Below are 14,845 nucleotides of genomic sequence, written 5' to 3'. Positions count from 1 at the left end.
CAAATAAATAAAATCTTTGAAAAAAAAAGTGTAAAATAGTGAATATTCTAAAACATTATATATTTCTAAAACATTAGGCAAAAGCCGCCTTTTTATTGCTTTGGTTCAAGGTAGGGGATGAGGTAAGGGACATGACTAATTGCCAAATATTAATTATGGAAAAAATTGACCAAAAAATGTTATATTGAGGACATGCCATCTTTGATTTTCAGGGCAGTGGCAGTGTGGTCAGTTTGGGGCTAGAACACTTTTACTCAATATTGATGGCCTGGCATCATGGCAGACCAGGCAGCTCTTTACCAGAGGATCCCTAGAAGCCAGCTGAGAAAGAAAGAGAGAGAGAGAGAGAGAGAGAGAGAACTGGGCAAATGCTGGAGTTAAATTTGTCCTTGGTTCCACTAAGACTCCAATGGAAGACTGAACAGCAGTGAGACAGAAGTGCACTCTAAATTGCTTAGAAAATAACCATAACATACCTAGACATTTGCTTTATATTACTGTTAAACTTAGCCCTCTGTCTCAACCTGCCCTGCTTCCCACTTCTTCCCCCAGACTGAGTCAGTACTACCCCATCCCTAGTTTGGCTCCCTGCCTTACTGGAGTCCTATTATCCTATAGTTGTTTCATCTTTTGTGACTGTGCCGACACAGTTGTTAATTCACAGGGCATCAACATGATTCCCAAGTCAGTGAGAAACAAGTACAAACACTGGAAAATGTATCTCCACCCCTTAATTTTTGTAGGAATCTGTTGACTAGAAATATATGAAAATTGAGATTACTGAGAGAATGGGGTGAAACGGTTAAAACACAAAAAGGATTTCATGAAGTTTAACTTATGTTCATATCTTGTCACCATCTTAATTGTATATGTAATGTAAATTCTGTGGGTACTGTCTTTGTAGTTACATTTTTATAAACTTTTTATTGAAGTGCAATACACATACACTGGGATTTGCAGTATCATATAGCCTTAACTGCCTTATTAACTTCTGTTGTGACCCTTTAAAAATTGTGAATTTATGTGATAGAACATTTTCTGCTTCTAAGTGGCATTAAGTTCAGTTGTGTTCAGACTTAGTCGTAATGTGTAGAACAATGTGTAGTATTTGATATGGGCCAATGTATTTATAACTCCTGAAATCAACAAGTTGACAAGTTGACAAGCTGAATTAAAGAAGTTCAACCTAGACCTTCAAGGTTATATTTTTGTGTTCATTTTTACACATATACGCAATTTATGGTATACTTCATAACTGTTAACTTACAAGAGTTGGAATTAAATAATTTCTGAGATAGAGATCGAATTGTGTTTACAGACACCATTATTGGCAGATTTACTGTCAGTCATTTCCTGTGGGAATATTTCCCTGGGACATAATTGTATGCCTTGATTATTCATTAAATAGCCTTTGCTCCATGGAATAAAAATACTGTAGGACTATAAATAGTAATGCATGCAAATTATAGTTTAACATTTCACAGTATTTCCCTAGATGAGGATTAAGATTATTTAACAAACAAAAGTATTTCTTATTCATAACTATGAGAATTTTATTTACTTTTAAAAATATTTTATTTATTGGGCGCCTGGGTGACTCTGTGGGTTAAGTCGCTGCCTTCGGCTCGGGTCATGATCTCAGGGTCCTGGGATCGAGTCCTGCGTCGGGCTTTCTGTCTGCCTGCCTCTCTGTCTACTGTGATCTCTGTCTGTCAAATAAACAAATAAAAAAAAACTTAAAAAAAATATTTTATTTATTTATTTATTTATTTGACTGAGAGAAATCACAAGTAGGCAAAGAGGCAGGCAGAGAGAAAGAGGAGCAGGCTCCCCACCGAGCAGAGAGACTGAGGCAGGACTCAATCCCAGGACCCTGAGATCATGACCTGAGCGGAAGGCAGAGGCTTAACCCACTGAGCCACCCCCAGGCGCCCTCTAAGAGAATTTTAAAACAACACTAATATAATATGGTCTAGTGGAGAGTTAGGCAATAGACTGGAAATAAAGCTGTTCGTTTCCTCTAAATTAAAACTGACATTAATTCAAAAATATTTATTTATCATAAAAGATGCTATACTTATGCTCTGTGGAGAATACAGAAGTCAATTACAAATAGTCTCTGCTCATAAGGATTTTATGAATTTTCTGGCAGGAGAGATAAGGCATACTTTGTAGAAAACAAAAACCAATAAATACACTATGAATGGCTATGAATAAAGTACTCCTGGAGTTTGGAAGAATGAGAGATCATGTCCTCTGAAATATCAGAGATGACTTCTGAGAGAAGGCGTCTTAAAGGATGGGTAACATTTTTGTGAATGGAGATGCAAGACGCAGGTAAAATTATTCAAGGAGGTAGGGACTAGATACTAAAGAAAGTGGTATATGCCAAAGCACATTTAGAGATCAGAGTCTTTAACTGGTGGGGGAAAATAAAACTTACATAAATACATTTGGAAATTGGATAACTTAGGACCAAATTCTTTTTTTTTTTTTTTCCCCAAGTTACTTCTGTCCAAGATGGGGCCTGTGGGGCTCCAACCTACCACCCTGAGGTCGAATTGCATGCCCTAGTGATGGGGCCAGCCAGATGCCCCAAGACTAAATTCTTTTATTTAGTTATGTAAGCATTCATTTATTCAACAAGTATTTCTTTAATTCTTATCATGTGCGAGTATTGTGCTGGGAGTTAGAGGAGTACATTCATGAGCTAATCAGACAAAGGCCCTTTTCTAATATGTAAACATTAAAAAAAAAAGTAATTGGGGGCATCTGGGTGGCTCAGTCAGTGAAGTGTCTGACCTGGGCTCAGGTCAGGATCTCAGGGTCCTGGGATGGAGTCCTGTGGTGCATGGGGCTTGGGCTCAGAGGGAAACCAGCTTCTCCCTCTCCTGCCCCCTCCCCAACTTGCCCTAATAAATAAATAAAATCTTTAAAAAAAAAAAAAGTAACTGAAATCAGAGATGACAGCAGTGATGATTCTTACCAATCAGGGATAGGTCCATTCACCTGTGGCAACTCAAGGTACTGTGCAACTGTTACACACAATACAGGATTTAATGTTTTTAAGAGAGTTGGTATTTCCAACTAACACTGTTTCCCAATTTTGCCCAATTTTTTCTCAACCAAGTTTTCATTAAAATGAAGTATTAGAGGGCTGAAAGTGAGGGCACTACTTCTGCGTCTCCATTTTACAAGTTTTGGTTGATAATCAGAATTTTGTGGTAGTATGCATTCATTAAAGAAAGAAAGACGGGGACAAAGTGGTGGTTTTGGGGGCAAAAGGATTCTTCCTCACTGAAAAGAAATCTCTGCAAATTTCCTTTAAATAGCTGGCTCTCCGTGTCGTTAAAATGATTAGGAATGTTTCTAGAACACATTGCACTCAATGAGATACACCTGTACTCACACTGTGTCCGTCAAAACGATTTTTGTTTTCTCTCAAGCTGGGACTTGTTACCTTAGACACGCCTCATGCAATGGTGGCAATATGCAGGGGGTGAAGGTGACGGGGTGGCAGCCAGGAGGGCACTTTCCCTTTCTCCAAAACTTTGCCGCCTTCCGCTCATTCTTTTTTCTGCCTCAACTCTCACTGTCTACCTATCCCCCGCGCCGCCCCATTCCTCCCCACCCTCTGGGCGCTCCCTCTCGGGTCCCCGGGTCTCCGTTAGGTCACTCTGGCCCTCCTCGCCTCCCGCCCTCCGCCTCGCCCCGCGCCCACCCCAGGGAGCGCAGCTCAGCGGCTCGCAGACTGCGCGCCCCGTCGCGGCCCGAGGCTCCGGGGCATGCGCTCTGCGGCGCCGCCGCCCTCCCCCACCCCTTCCCGCGGCAGAGTTATGCCAAGTATGTGAGGAGCCCGCGAGGGCCAGCGCCGGTCATGGGGAGCCGCCGCCGTCGCCGCCGCCTCCGCGAGCACAGATTTTCCCGGAACTGGGCTCCGTCCTCTTCCCGCAGCGGGGGCGAGCCTGGGTGTTGAGGCGGAAGGGATGGCGGACCCCCTGAGAAGGACGCTGTCCAGGCTCCGGGGGAGGCGGAGCCCCCGCGCCGCCGGGGGGCTCGGGCGCCGGGCGGCCGCTGCAGCTACCGTGGCGGCCTCCGCGGTTGCCGAGGGAGACGCCGGCCGTGCTCCGGACGCCCGCCCAGGCAAGCACGCCCGCGCAGCCCGGCCGAGCCTGGAGCAGCCGTCGTCGTCGCCGCACGTGTGGGCTCCCGAGGCGCGGGTCCCCGGAGGGCGCCCGGAGCAGTGGGGAGCGCTCGGGCCTCGTCAGCGCGGCGGGAAGGAGGCCTTCTCCTCGGGTGGCGGGCTTCCTCGCGCCTGTCTGCACGCCCCGCCGGGCTCCGAAGGCAGCGGAGAGGAGGAGGACGACCCGGAGGACGACGCCGACTACTACGAGAACCTGCCCGGCGGCTCCCACTCGGCGCCCAAGCCTAAGGGGGCGGAGGCGGAGCGGTGGCCCCCGCCTCCCCCGGCGGCGGGCTCCTCCCCGGGGGCGGAGGGCGGCCGCCAGGAGACAGGCAGGCTGCAGACCCAGTTGCGAGAGGCCTATTATCTGCTGATCCAGGCCATGCACGACCTGCCCCCTGACTCGGGCGCGCGGCGGGGCGACAGGGGTTGGGCGGATCGCGGCTGCCTTGTGGGAGCCCGGGCGCTGGGCCAGCCGCCTTCCCCCTGCGGCGCTGCGGACCGCCGAGCCTGCCCCCAAGACTGGCAGCGGGGAGGCGGTGGCCGCCCTTGGCAGCAGGTGTCCCCGCCCCGGTCGCCTCCGAGGGAGTCGGGGAAAGGCCGCCTGCGGACTCCTCGGATGCGGCTGTCCTGCAGCAGAAGCCTCGAGAGCCTCCGGGTGGGTGCCAAGCCTCTGCCCTTCCAGCGGTGGCCGAGCGACAGCTGGATCAGGTGCGGCGCGCGCGGAGACCTGGACGAGCCCCCGCCACGTGGAGGCGGGATGGACGGCTGGAGCGGAGGCAGCGTCCCGGCCGCCGCGCCCTTCGGCCTCCTGACTTCCCGCTCCAGGGACCCCGGCCGCTCCTCAGGAAGCCCTTTCAGGGAACCTGCGGGGTCCGCTGTGGTACGCAGCGGCAAAGAAAATGGCCAGGAGGGGCTCCCCTTTCTCAAGCCTCCCGCGGTGACAGTCAAGAAGCTGCAGAAGTGGATGTACAAAGGACGTCTGCTGTCCTTGGGAATGAAGGGTCGCTCCCGGGGGGCACCCCCCAAAGTCACGGGAGCGCAGGCAACCTCTCCAAATCTGGGCCCTTTGAAAATGCATGAGAGCCAAGTCCTCTCTGTGCCTCCAGACCAAAGAATTACGTTAACGGGTAGGTTATTTTGCAATCAGAATGCTAACACTTTGCGTCTTAATCTTTACTACCTGGGCTTCTGTTTTAAGAGCGAAGAATAAGGTATGTTTTTGCAGACAGGTACGTGCCGGTGCCAAAGTGAGTGTCACGTAAGTGGCAGCTGAGTGCCCCGGGTTACTTAGTATAATGCGTTCACTTGTTTGGCCTTTTTCTTTTTTCTTTCCTTCTTTCCTCCCTCCTTCCCTCCCTTCTTTTCTTCCTTCTTTCCTTTCCGTTTTTTGTTTTGTTTTTAAGACAGTGACATGAGGAGGACCTTGGGATTTTTGATTTTTCTTCCCGAAGAACCAGTGTGCCTACTCTCAGCAGGACAGTGAGTAAAGGTTAAGTTCACCACATGCTTTTAGTATAGAGTCGGCGGTGCTGCCTTGATTTTTATTCTTTGTGGCTCTAGGCAAATCCGTAGACTTTGTGGAGTTTGTGAATTTGAACTTGATCCAAGGTAGACTTTATGGGCTTCATAAACTGTCATTTTACTCATTACGCATCCTCCCCCCCCCCCCCCGCCCCCCAGGCCGGCGTGCGCACAGCACAGACACACACAACCCAACCCCAAACTAAACCAAACCAACAAACAAAAACTACCAACTAAAATTTCTTTTTAGTCAAGTAGGATTTCACATACTTCTCTCCACCTTTCCTCCTTCCTCCCTCCCACAAAAAAACTAACAAAGTGAGTAATCTTTTTATTGTGGAAAATCAAGGGCACTAGTATTTTAATCAAAAAAAGATGTCACCTGTGGTTCTAAGGAAGTGTAGACTTTTTTACAGTCATTTGTAAACTTAACTATATTTGCCCTTATAAAATAGGATTTTGCTCCCAGCTTTGTATGTACATGATTTTTAATTTTCGCTGAAGGTTTAGAGTGCCAGTTTTAGAAATCTTTTAATTATGCTGTAAGTAGTAAAAATTCTTTCCTGAAAGAAGTATAATACCTTCAAACTGAGTCCAAAACAACGTGATCCTTTGAAGTACAATCTTAAATACAAAGACTTTTTAGTGAACATAAAGACGTACATGTCATTAATTCTCTAAAAAATACTGGATGGTGAAATGTAAAAAGTATTCAGAGTACTTGTCATTTTCTCTGGTAAGAATTACAGATTCTCCAGGGCTGGGTTTATACACATTAACTTTGTTTAACCACTAAATACAAAACAGTGGGGAGAAACAAAGTTCACAAAACTTCTTATCCCACAGTGAAGACAAATCAAATGATTCATTTAAAGCTTATACAAATTTGAAATTTTTTTGGAATCTATAAATCTCTAATCCATACCTGTCAATTTTTTTCCTCAACTTTATTCCATTTCACTTGAATAAAAGGATAACAGGATGAAAATTTTTTTGTAAAGAGAGATGTACTTTATGCTAAATTTATATTAAAATCATGCATTTGAAGGTTTAAAAGAATTTGTAATCATATTTTATTGCCACTGTATCTTTACTTCCCATGATTTGGTTCAGTTAACTCTTTGTAAGCTTGTTAAATTTCAGCCATAGCAAAAATCTGCATAAAACAAATATTTTATACTCTTTTGTTGCAAAGGTTAAACATGCAAAGTCTGATGGCTTTTAAGGCCTTAAGTTATAAATAAATATTCAAGGACTTTAAAAGTAATAAATTAATAAATGTAGTAATGCTTAACAATGAATTGATTGAATTTTTTTAATTGAGAAACTAATTAAATGGAAGTAACTTTAAAAGACATTAAAATGAAACATTAGAATCCCTATGTGGTATTATTTTAGATATTTTACAAGGAATCTAAGCAAAAGCTTGGATAATTTCTGGTTTATTTTATTTTATTTTTTAAAGATTTTTATTTATTTATTTGACAGAGAGAGATCACAAGTAGGCAGAGAGGCAGGCAGAGAGGGGGGGGGGGAAGCAGGCTCCTTGCTGAGCCGACAGCCCCATGCGGGGCTGGATTCCAGGACCCTGGGACCATGCGACATGAACCGAAGGCTGAGGCTTTAACCCACTGAGCCCCCCAGGTGCCCCAGATAATTTCTGGTTTAAACAACGTTCTCAGTTGTTATTATTTAATGTTATTTAATCAAATGTTGCTTCCTTTCAAATCTTTAGGAAAGATAAAAATAATTTGTGTAATGTTTACATATCTAGTATAGATTTGGAGAGCTAATTTTGTTTTTTAACTATTTTTCATGAAGGTTAGTTTAACTTATTAAAACCATTCTGGATACTTTATGCGGTTCTCATATGACCCCTCCCTCCACCCAGGTATGACATTTGTCATTTAACAACAATAAAAGAAACAGGTTAAGTAGTTTGCCCAAGGTAACACAAACTAGTATATGGTTTGTATATACTAGGGTATGGATTCAAACAATTACATAGATTCAGACTTAACGTCTTTATGACTCCAAAACCTGTATTTATTTAAGGTCAGACAGATGCTAAAGTTCTTTAGAGGTCTGACCCAACAAATTTTATCACGTTGCTTGGATTGAGGACATGAATGGAACTTCAATAAGGTTCAGAAATGTAACTACCTCAAAGTTGCAAAGATGAAGGAGTTCACATAGATTTTAAGACAATTTTTAAATCAATACTTCTATTTTAAACCTTTACCTTAAATAACTTCAGATTGATGTTACATGGATTCTGGTTTTGTTTTGTTTTTTAAATATCTTTTCCGGATTCTACTTTACAGTCATATTTTCTAAAATTTAATTGGGCAGTCCAAATGAAGCAGTACATTTTAGATTGTATAAAGATGTTAGACTAAAAGGTTAATATCATACTTTTCTATGCAGTATGATTTTTGAGGATATTTTGTTTTAAAAAAAGTTACAGAATTTATAATATAGGAACGTATAATGGGACAGAGATACCTAATCTACCTAATATTTAGGTATTTGGGAAATTTTTGAGACTCTATAACAAATGGAAGCCAAAATGATTTTCTGTTTTGATCTGGCTCCTCCTAAGAACCTCTAAAACTTTAGGGAGTATAACAGTGCCAGTGACTTGGTGCATTGGGCATGTAGTATTCACAGATTGGCCAATTTGTTCTTAATTGAGATGATTATTTAAGAAATCTAAAGTCATTACACATGATAAATATTGTCAAGTTTCTGCAAGCCTTAAGATTACAAAGGAATTTTAATTTGCCAACTATAGTTCATTAAAAGTCTTTATAAATAAATTTAATTAGCATATAGTACTCAGAAATAAATTAAAAAACACTAGGTTAAACTATTTCAGCCTTTTACTGCTTTAAAAGTAGCCTTTTAAAAAAAAGGTTTTATTTATTCATTTGAGACAGATATAGAGCATGAGCAGGAGGAGGGGCAGAGGGAGAAGCAGAAGTAGGGTTTCTGATGAGCAGGGAGCCAGATGTGGGACTTGATCCCAGGACCCCAAGATCATGACCTGAACCGGAGGCAGAGGCTTAATCATCTGAGCCACCCAGAAGCCCCTAAAATTAGCCTATTTTGACTCTGCTTTTGCTACTACACTCTCTGTGAAAGGAAATTTTGTCTAAAAAAATTTTAGGCAGTTCTCTTAAAATAGTATAATTAACTGGTTTAATCTCATGTAATAAACCTTAAAGGGAAGTTGACATTTAAAATGTGGAGTCCCATCTATTTCTTCTTTTTTTTCAAGTATTTGTAGCTCTGGTTTCTTATCTTTTTGAGCTACATGATCTTTATGGATTTTTTTCAACAAATTCTTTTATGCATGAGCCCTCTTCACGATTAGTGGCAATATGCATATAATTTTTGACTGTCTTCTAGTTTTATTTTTTTGAAAAGATTTTATTCATTTGAGAGAGAGTGTGAGGGTGCTTACAAGCGGGGGGGGGGGTGTAGAGGGAGAGGGAGAGTGAGAAGCAGGCTCCCAGCTGAGCAGGGAGCCCCATGTGGGGCTCCATCCCAGGACCCTGGGATCATGACCTGAGCCAAAGGCAGATGCTTAACTGACTGAACCATCCAGGCACCGCTGCCTTCTAGCGTTAAATTTAAATACCCCTCTGAGAAATTCTGCCATTGTGGCCCTAGGAGCAAGTCTAGTTGCCTTTTTTTTTTTTTTTTTTTTTTTGGGAAGAGTGCCATAGAACATTGGAGTTGCTGGTGGCAGGAAAACTCTGAGAATTACAAAGGCAGCAGAAAATAGTGTGTTGATTTGAAAGTCCTACATTTCTAAGTGGAGTTTATTTTTTGAGAATTGCCAAGGCTGTTTTCTAGACCATTGCCACTCAAAGAGTGGTTATGGAGCAGTGCTTTTTAAACGTAATGTGCATATGAATTTCCTGAAAATCTTGTTAAAATGCAGATTTATAGACACGAGGTGGGACCTGAGATTCTGCATTTTAACATACTCCTAGTGTTGATGCTACTGTTTGGTACATACTTTGAGTAGTTAGGTTCTAGAGTTCCCAGTGCCCCCTATCACCTATCTTGATACAGTTGTTAAAATTTTGAAAAAGCATTCTACTTTATTCTGATACCTGAACCCTATTAGAACAAAGTAGTTGAACTCTTTCTGCTTTGGTTTAGTTATGTATACATGTATACTTACTGCTTACATGTGACAAGTTTAAGCAGTTCCCTCTATATTGGTCTCATCTTCTACCAGTAAATGTGAGATTTTGGAATCTGCCAGAGAGAAGGCCATATACTATACTGGTTATCAGAATAGGACCTCTGGGTTTCTGATCAGACCCCACCAATTACCTTATCAGGCTTGTGACCTTGAACAGGTTACTCAACATGGCATAGCCTTAGTACTCAGATTGCTGTGAGGATGAAAAAAGATAATCCATTTGGCACCATGTTTGGTACTTAGTTGGCCGTAATCAAGAGAAAGGCAAGCAGGCTTTGTGAGAGTACTACCTTGCCCAGATCATTAGGATTCTGGATGGAGAGGGAAATGATCAGAAGTTGGGGAGTACCGCCTTGAAGAACACTGGGAATTGAGCTAGAACATACCCCTTTAGGGGCATTATTTATTCTGCTCATCTTTTCTTTTGTGGATCTTTGTCTTGCTCCTCCCCCTTACTTTTATGGAACTGAAAACAGTCTCAGGGTTTTTTTTCTCTACTGTCCCCAAAGCTAGCACACAGCTTTTTTCTTAAGGGCTTTGTTGCTAGTCACAAGGGAGGAAACATAAAAGATAGAAAAATAAGTTTCTTTTTTTCTCCCTTCTACCCATTTCCCTCTTTAGATTTATCTCGAAAAGAGAAAGACATACACACACACATATTTGTGTTTATATGTGTATATGCATAAACGTAAGGTTTGAGTTTATTCTAGTCATTTCTTCTGGGCTGCCAGGTTTGACTCTACGCAGGGCTGTTTGTATTTATTTAAACTCTAATACAGTATTTTATTTAGGATTTTTTAAAGAGAAGTAAGCAAAAGCAACAGAGTTTGTTTCTGCAGTAGGTCTTTTTTAAATGATGAAAAGATGTCTGTGTATAGGTATATTTTCACTAAGGGTGAAAATGCATAATTTCTCAGAAAGGTTGCTGATATTTTGAGCTAGGACACTAAATAAATGTTTAGTAATAGTAACTCATTTAAATTTATTATGAGATAGTTAAGAACCCAAATTGGTTTGAGTAGTTCATGACTATGTAGAATATTTTTCTAAGTGAAAAACTTAATTACCGCTTCTGCATTCTCTTACATATTTTCAAAGTAAAATGACGTTAATTAATCATTTAATTAATTATACCACAACAGGTATAATTGTAAGGGAATAAAGACTTTTTTGCCTTGCAACTTGCATACTTATTTTGGTATCTTTTTTTACCTTTATCTTCTTTCAGTGTGGTGTTTATGTATGAATAGAGCTGTAAGTAAAGCTAATGGAAGCTAAAGGTAATTCACACTTATGCCAGTAGGGTTTAACATTAATTTTAGCATCAAAGGAAGTAAATAGAAGATTGCAAATGGTTTTTCACTTCTGTGTCATTAACAGTCATATTCATCCCTTTGGTTAGGGAGATAAAAATGAAATGTTTTAAATTCTCTATAAATAATTGCTCAAGTAAAATTAGTGCCCTGTAGGCTTTGCTTATTCAATTTTAATAAATGAATAAATTTGGCCTTTATCCAGAAATCACAATCATGTACCTGTTTATCTCTAAATTTCAACTTCAGCATCATGTACTATTTTGAATTATTCAAGCAGTAGCAATCAGATTGTTTGGTTTCAAGTTTTTGTAGTTTGTAGTTTCATGAAAAGTAGTTGCATTGTATCTTGTGTAATTATTTTTTTTAATATTATACTTTAAGTACTCACGTCAATAGATGGGTCAGTTTGCGTAAGTATGGGATGCCAGTAGCTTTGTTTTTGTCATTGCAGCTCCTTGGAATGCAGTACAAGTAGAAACATGTCTGTTTCATTTAAAATGTATGTCAAAAAACTCTCTAGGACTAAAAATAATTTAACTGTATAAAATGTTGGATCTTTTGAGAGACAGCTGAGAAAAAGATAAGATGTGACTCGTAGCCATTGTGAGTTGTATAATTTTGTACTTTTGGCTTCAAATTTACAATTGTATAAAGATTACAAGTAATACCTTGTGAATGTCTGACATGCTAATAAATAATATGGCATTTGGACTTAAATGTGCAATAGATTTAGCTTTTAGTACACTTGGACAGAGACGTGGCCACTAAAAATCCAGAGGCCCCAGTGATTCCTGAGTATGTGTTGATTTTCAGTTTTTAATTTCTTTACTTTAAAGGAAGCAGAACCAAGAAAGACTCTTGAATCTTCATGTTTTTTATTAATTAAACTAAATCAATTCAAGATAGGTATTGAATATCTGTTACATGTTTGCATGATAAATCTTGGAGGTAGAGATGTGTGTTTCTCTTAGTCCTGGACCAGGCATACTGCTACAAACTTTGGAGTCAGAAGAGTTTATTTTGAGTGCTGCCTTTCCCATTTATGAACTAGGTGGTCTTAGCAAGTTACTTGATTTTTTTGAGTAGTACTATATAGTTTTCAAAATATTTCCAACATTATCTCACTTAATTCTTACTAACTGGGTTGATATTATTACCATATTCAGAAAGGACTGCCTATTCACTACTTTCTGGTGGGTAGCATGGTATAGGAGAGACAGGTGTAGGAGAACATTGATTTTAGGGTTAGACTGGTTTAAATTTGAATACTACAGCTAGTACCTTGACCACATTCTTCATTTTTTCTGGCTTGTGGAAATAATCTTAGGATTTTTGTGGAGGCTTAAATGAGGTTAAGGGCTTCCTGTTTTATCTCTCAGCACTGATATACAGAGGGGACTTAGGAAATAAATGCATAATAGGCATTCATGGGCGCTTCCTTGCCTTTTGAGTCCTGGTCTGTTCCTGCCTCTGGAACTAGTTGAACTTGAAATGCAGTTTGTGTTGGAGGGTTTTTAAAAATATTTATATATATAATTTTAAAATATTAATTGCTTGGTTGGATAAAAATAGAATAAAAAAAAGACAAGTTTACATTTTTTAAGGGATTTTTGTTCAGTAGACAGAGGTTACTGAAAGCCTTGATGATGTATGAACCTAATTTTTTGGTTGTTATTAAGCTCCTCATACTACTCCTTTACTACTCTGTTATTAGGGTATTATATTGTATTTGCTATAATACTAATATGAATCAATCATATGCATACTTAAAGTAGATAAACTATAATTCCATCATTTATAAACCTAGCATGACCTTATATTTTTAGAAAGGTGGTTTTGTCTGTTTTTCTGTGTTTAATGAATTGGTATTATGGTGTATATTTAATTTACTGAGCGTCATTGAAGCCTGCTTTATGCAGTTCTTTGGATATGTTCCTCTTTATATGGAATTAATGTTATGTATACATTTTTAGAGCCTTATTTCATTATATTAACACAAACACATAACAAGTATTTGATGACCCTCATTGGACTATGAATTTTTTAAGGGTAGGAACTATTTTGTTCATTCTTATGTTCTTGCTCCTTAAGTTTGTGCCTGGCCAGTAATGAGAGCTGGTTGTATTTACTGTGAGACAAGATATCTGGTTCTAAACTAAAGCCTTCTTAAGGGATTTTTATTTTTAATTTTGCCCTAGGTATTTAGAGCTTAAACCCTGCATAAAATGCTACTGCATAACTATATGATTGGGAAATAGATGTTATGCTGAAATTTCAGTAATCAGGAAAGCATTTAGTATTAAGTAAGCCACACTTATTTTTAAAGATTTACTCAATGTTCATCTTTGTATGAGAAAGTAGAAATATTACTTATGTCTTCTAAAGATTTCTGGACCTTGTAGTGAGTTGGAAATTATTAAAAATATTAATTAAAGGCATACTGTGTACAAAACATTCCATGTAAGCTTTTTATAAAGTATGTTTTGCTTAGGGTAAGTCTTTGTGAGCCCTATCATGCGTATAAAGGCAGTCTCACAATTTATTCTTTTTCTCAGAGTTCTTATGTCACTTATACCAGTAGTCTAAATAATAGAAATTATTTTTAGGTGAAAAAGCCAAAATTCTTCGTGTTTCGTTTTAATCTCCAAATGTAATACTACTTTTCTATCTTTTTAAAAATATTGTTTTAATAACTGATTTCAAGTGACCTGTCTTTCCTGGTATGCTAGGCATTACATCATTACATTCTACCATCTTTTTTCCCTTTGAAATAGATTTATTTGAAAATGTCTATGGGTCTTCAGTGAAGAGAAGAGAACTTGAAGACCTGAAGGATAATATTGGATTCAGAAGTCATAAGCCACTTAATAGCATCACTGTGTCAAAGAAACGCAATTGGCTATATCAGAGCACTCTGCGACCTTTTAATTTGGAAGAAGAAAATAAGAAATGCCAAGACTTAAGTCACTTATCCATCTCACCCAAACATCAGCTTTCACGACCTTTCTTCAAGTCGTCTGAAGAATACTGTACATATATGGTGTGTGATGCTACAGATTCTTCACCTTCACGAAACTGTTCTTTAGACTTTAATGAGGAAAATGATGCAGACGATGAGAGAGAAATATGGTACAACCCCATTCCTGAGGATGATGACTTTGGTATATCAAATGCTTTGAGTTTTGGTGAAGTGCAATCTCCTGTTCTGAAGTTTCCTACTGTTAGCTTGAGAGTGTTGTCTGGTAGTGACCTAATGAAAGAAGAGCAGTACCCTGAAGACTTGCTGTGTTCTTCAGAACTCAGAACCACACAGTCCAATGAAACGAATCCTGTAGATCCCATCCATTCCCCAGAGATCATGCAGCCATTCAAGCAAAGGGTTGGACACAAGACACAAGAAGGTATCATGGTAGAGGAGAGTCTCATGTTGAAATCTCCTTTTGCAGGTAAAGATATGTTTTCCTTTTCTTTTTCCATTTTTCAGTTCTTTGACAGTAGTTACAACTGAATATAGATGTCTATGATAGCCATGTACTTTTCCTTACAGTGTGAGTATATTTTCGTAAAAATAGAACTCAACAACACTTACAAACCTTTTTATAT

At 39.9% G+C, this 14,845-nt stretch overlaps 1 protein-coding gene across 2 annotated transcripts in view; it reads left to right on the top strand.

The window, feature by feature from the left end:
- The first annotated feature begins 3,807 nt into the window (after positions 1–3,807).
- The window catches only part of SYDE2 (synapse defective Rho GTPase homolog 2), a 48,014-nt gene continuing 36,976 nt past the window's right edge, over positions 3,808–14,845 (top strand). The window contains exons 1-2 of one of the 2 annotated variants that reach the window (XM_082688200.1): positions 3,808–5,313; positions 14,017–14,688. In XM_082688200.1, the coding sequence (XP_082544326.1) occupies positions 3,987–5,313; positions 14,017–14,688 (1,999 nt within the window). In that variant the 5' untranslated portion in view covers positions 3,808–3,986. The remainder of the gene's footprint in view (positions 5,314–14,016; positions 14,689–14,845) is intronic. The other variant, XM_082688201.1, reaches the window with a different exon arrangement.

The sequence above is a fragment of the Mustela nivalis genome (genome assembly GCF_964662115.1).
Source record: "Mustela nivalis genome assembly, chromosome: 10".
Lineage (NCBI taxonomy): Eukaryota > Metazoa > Chordata > Mammalia > Carnivora > Mustelidae > Mustela > Mustela nivalis.
Note: the sequence above shows the minus strand (reverse complement) of the source record. Positions and strands in the feature narration are given on the sequence as shown.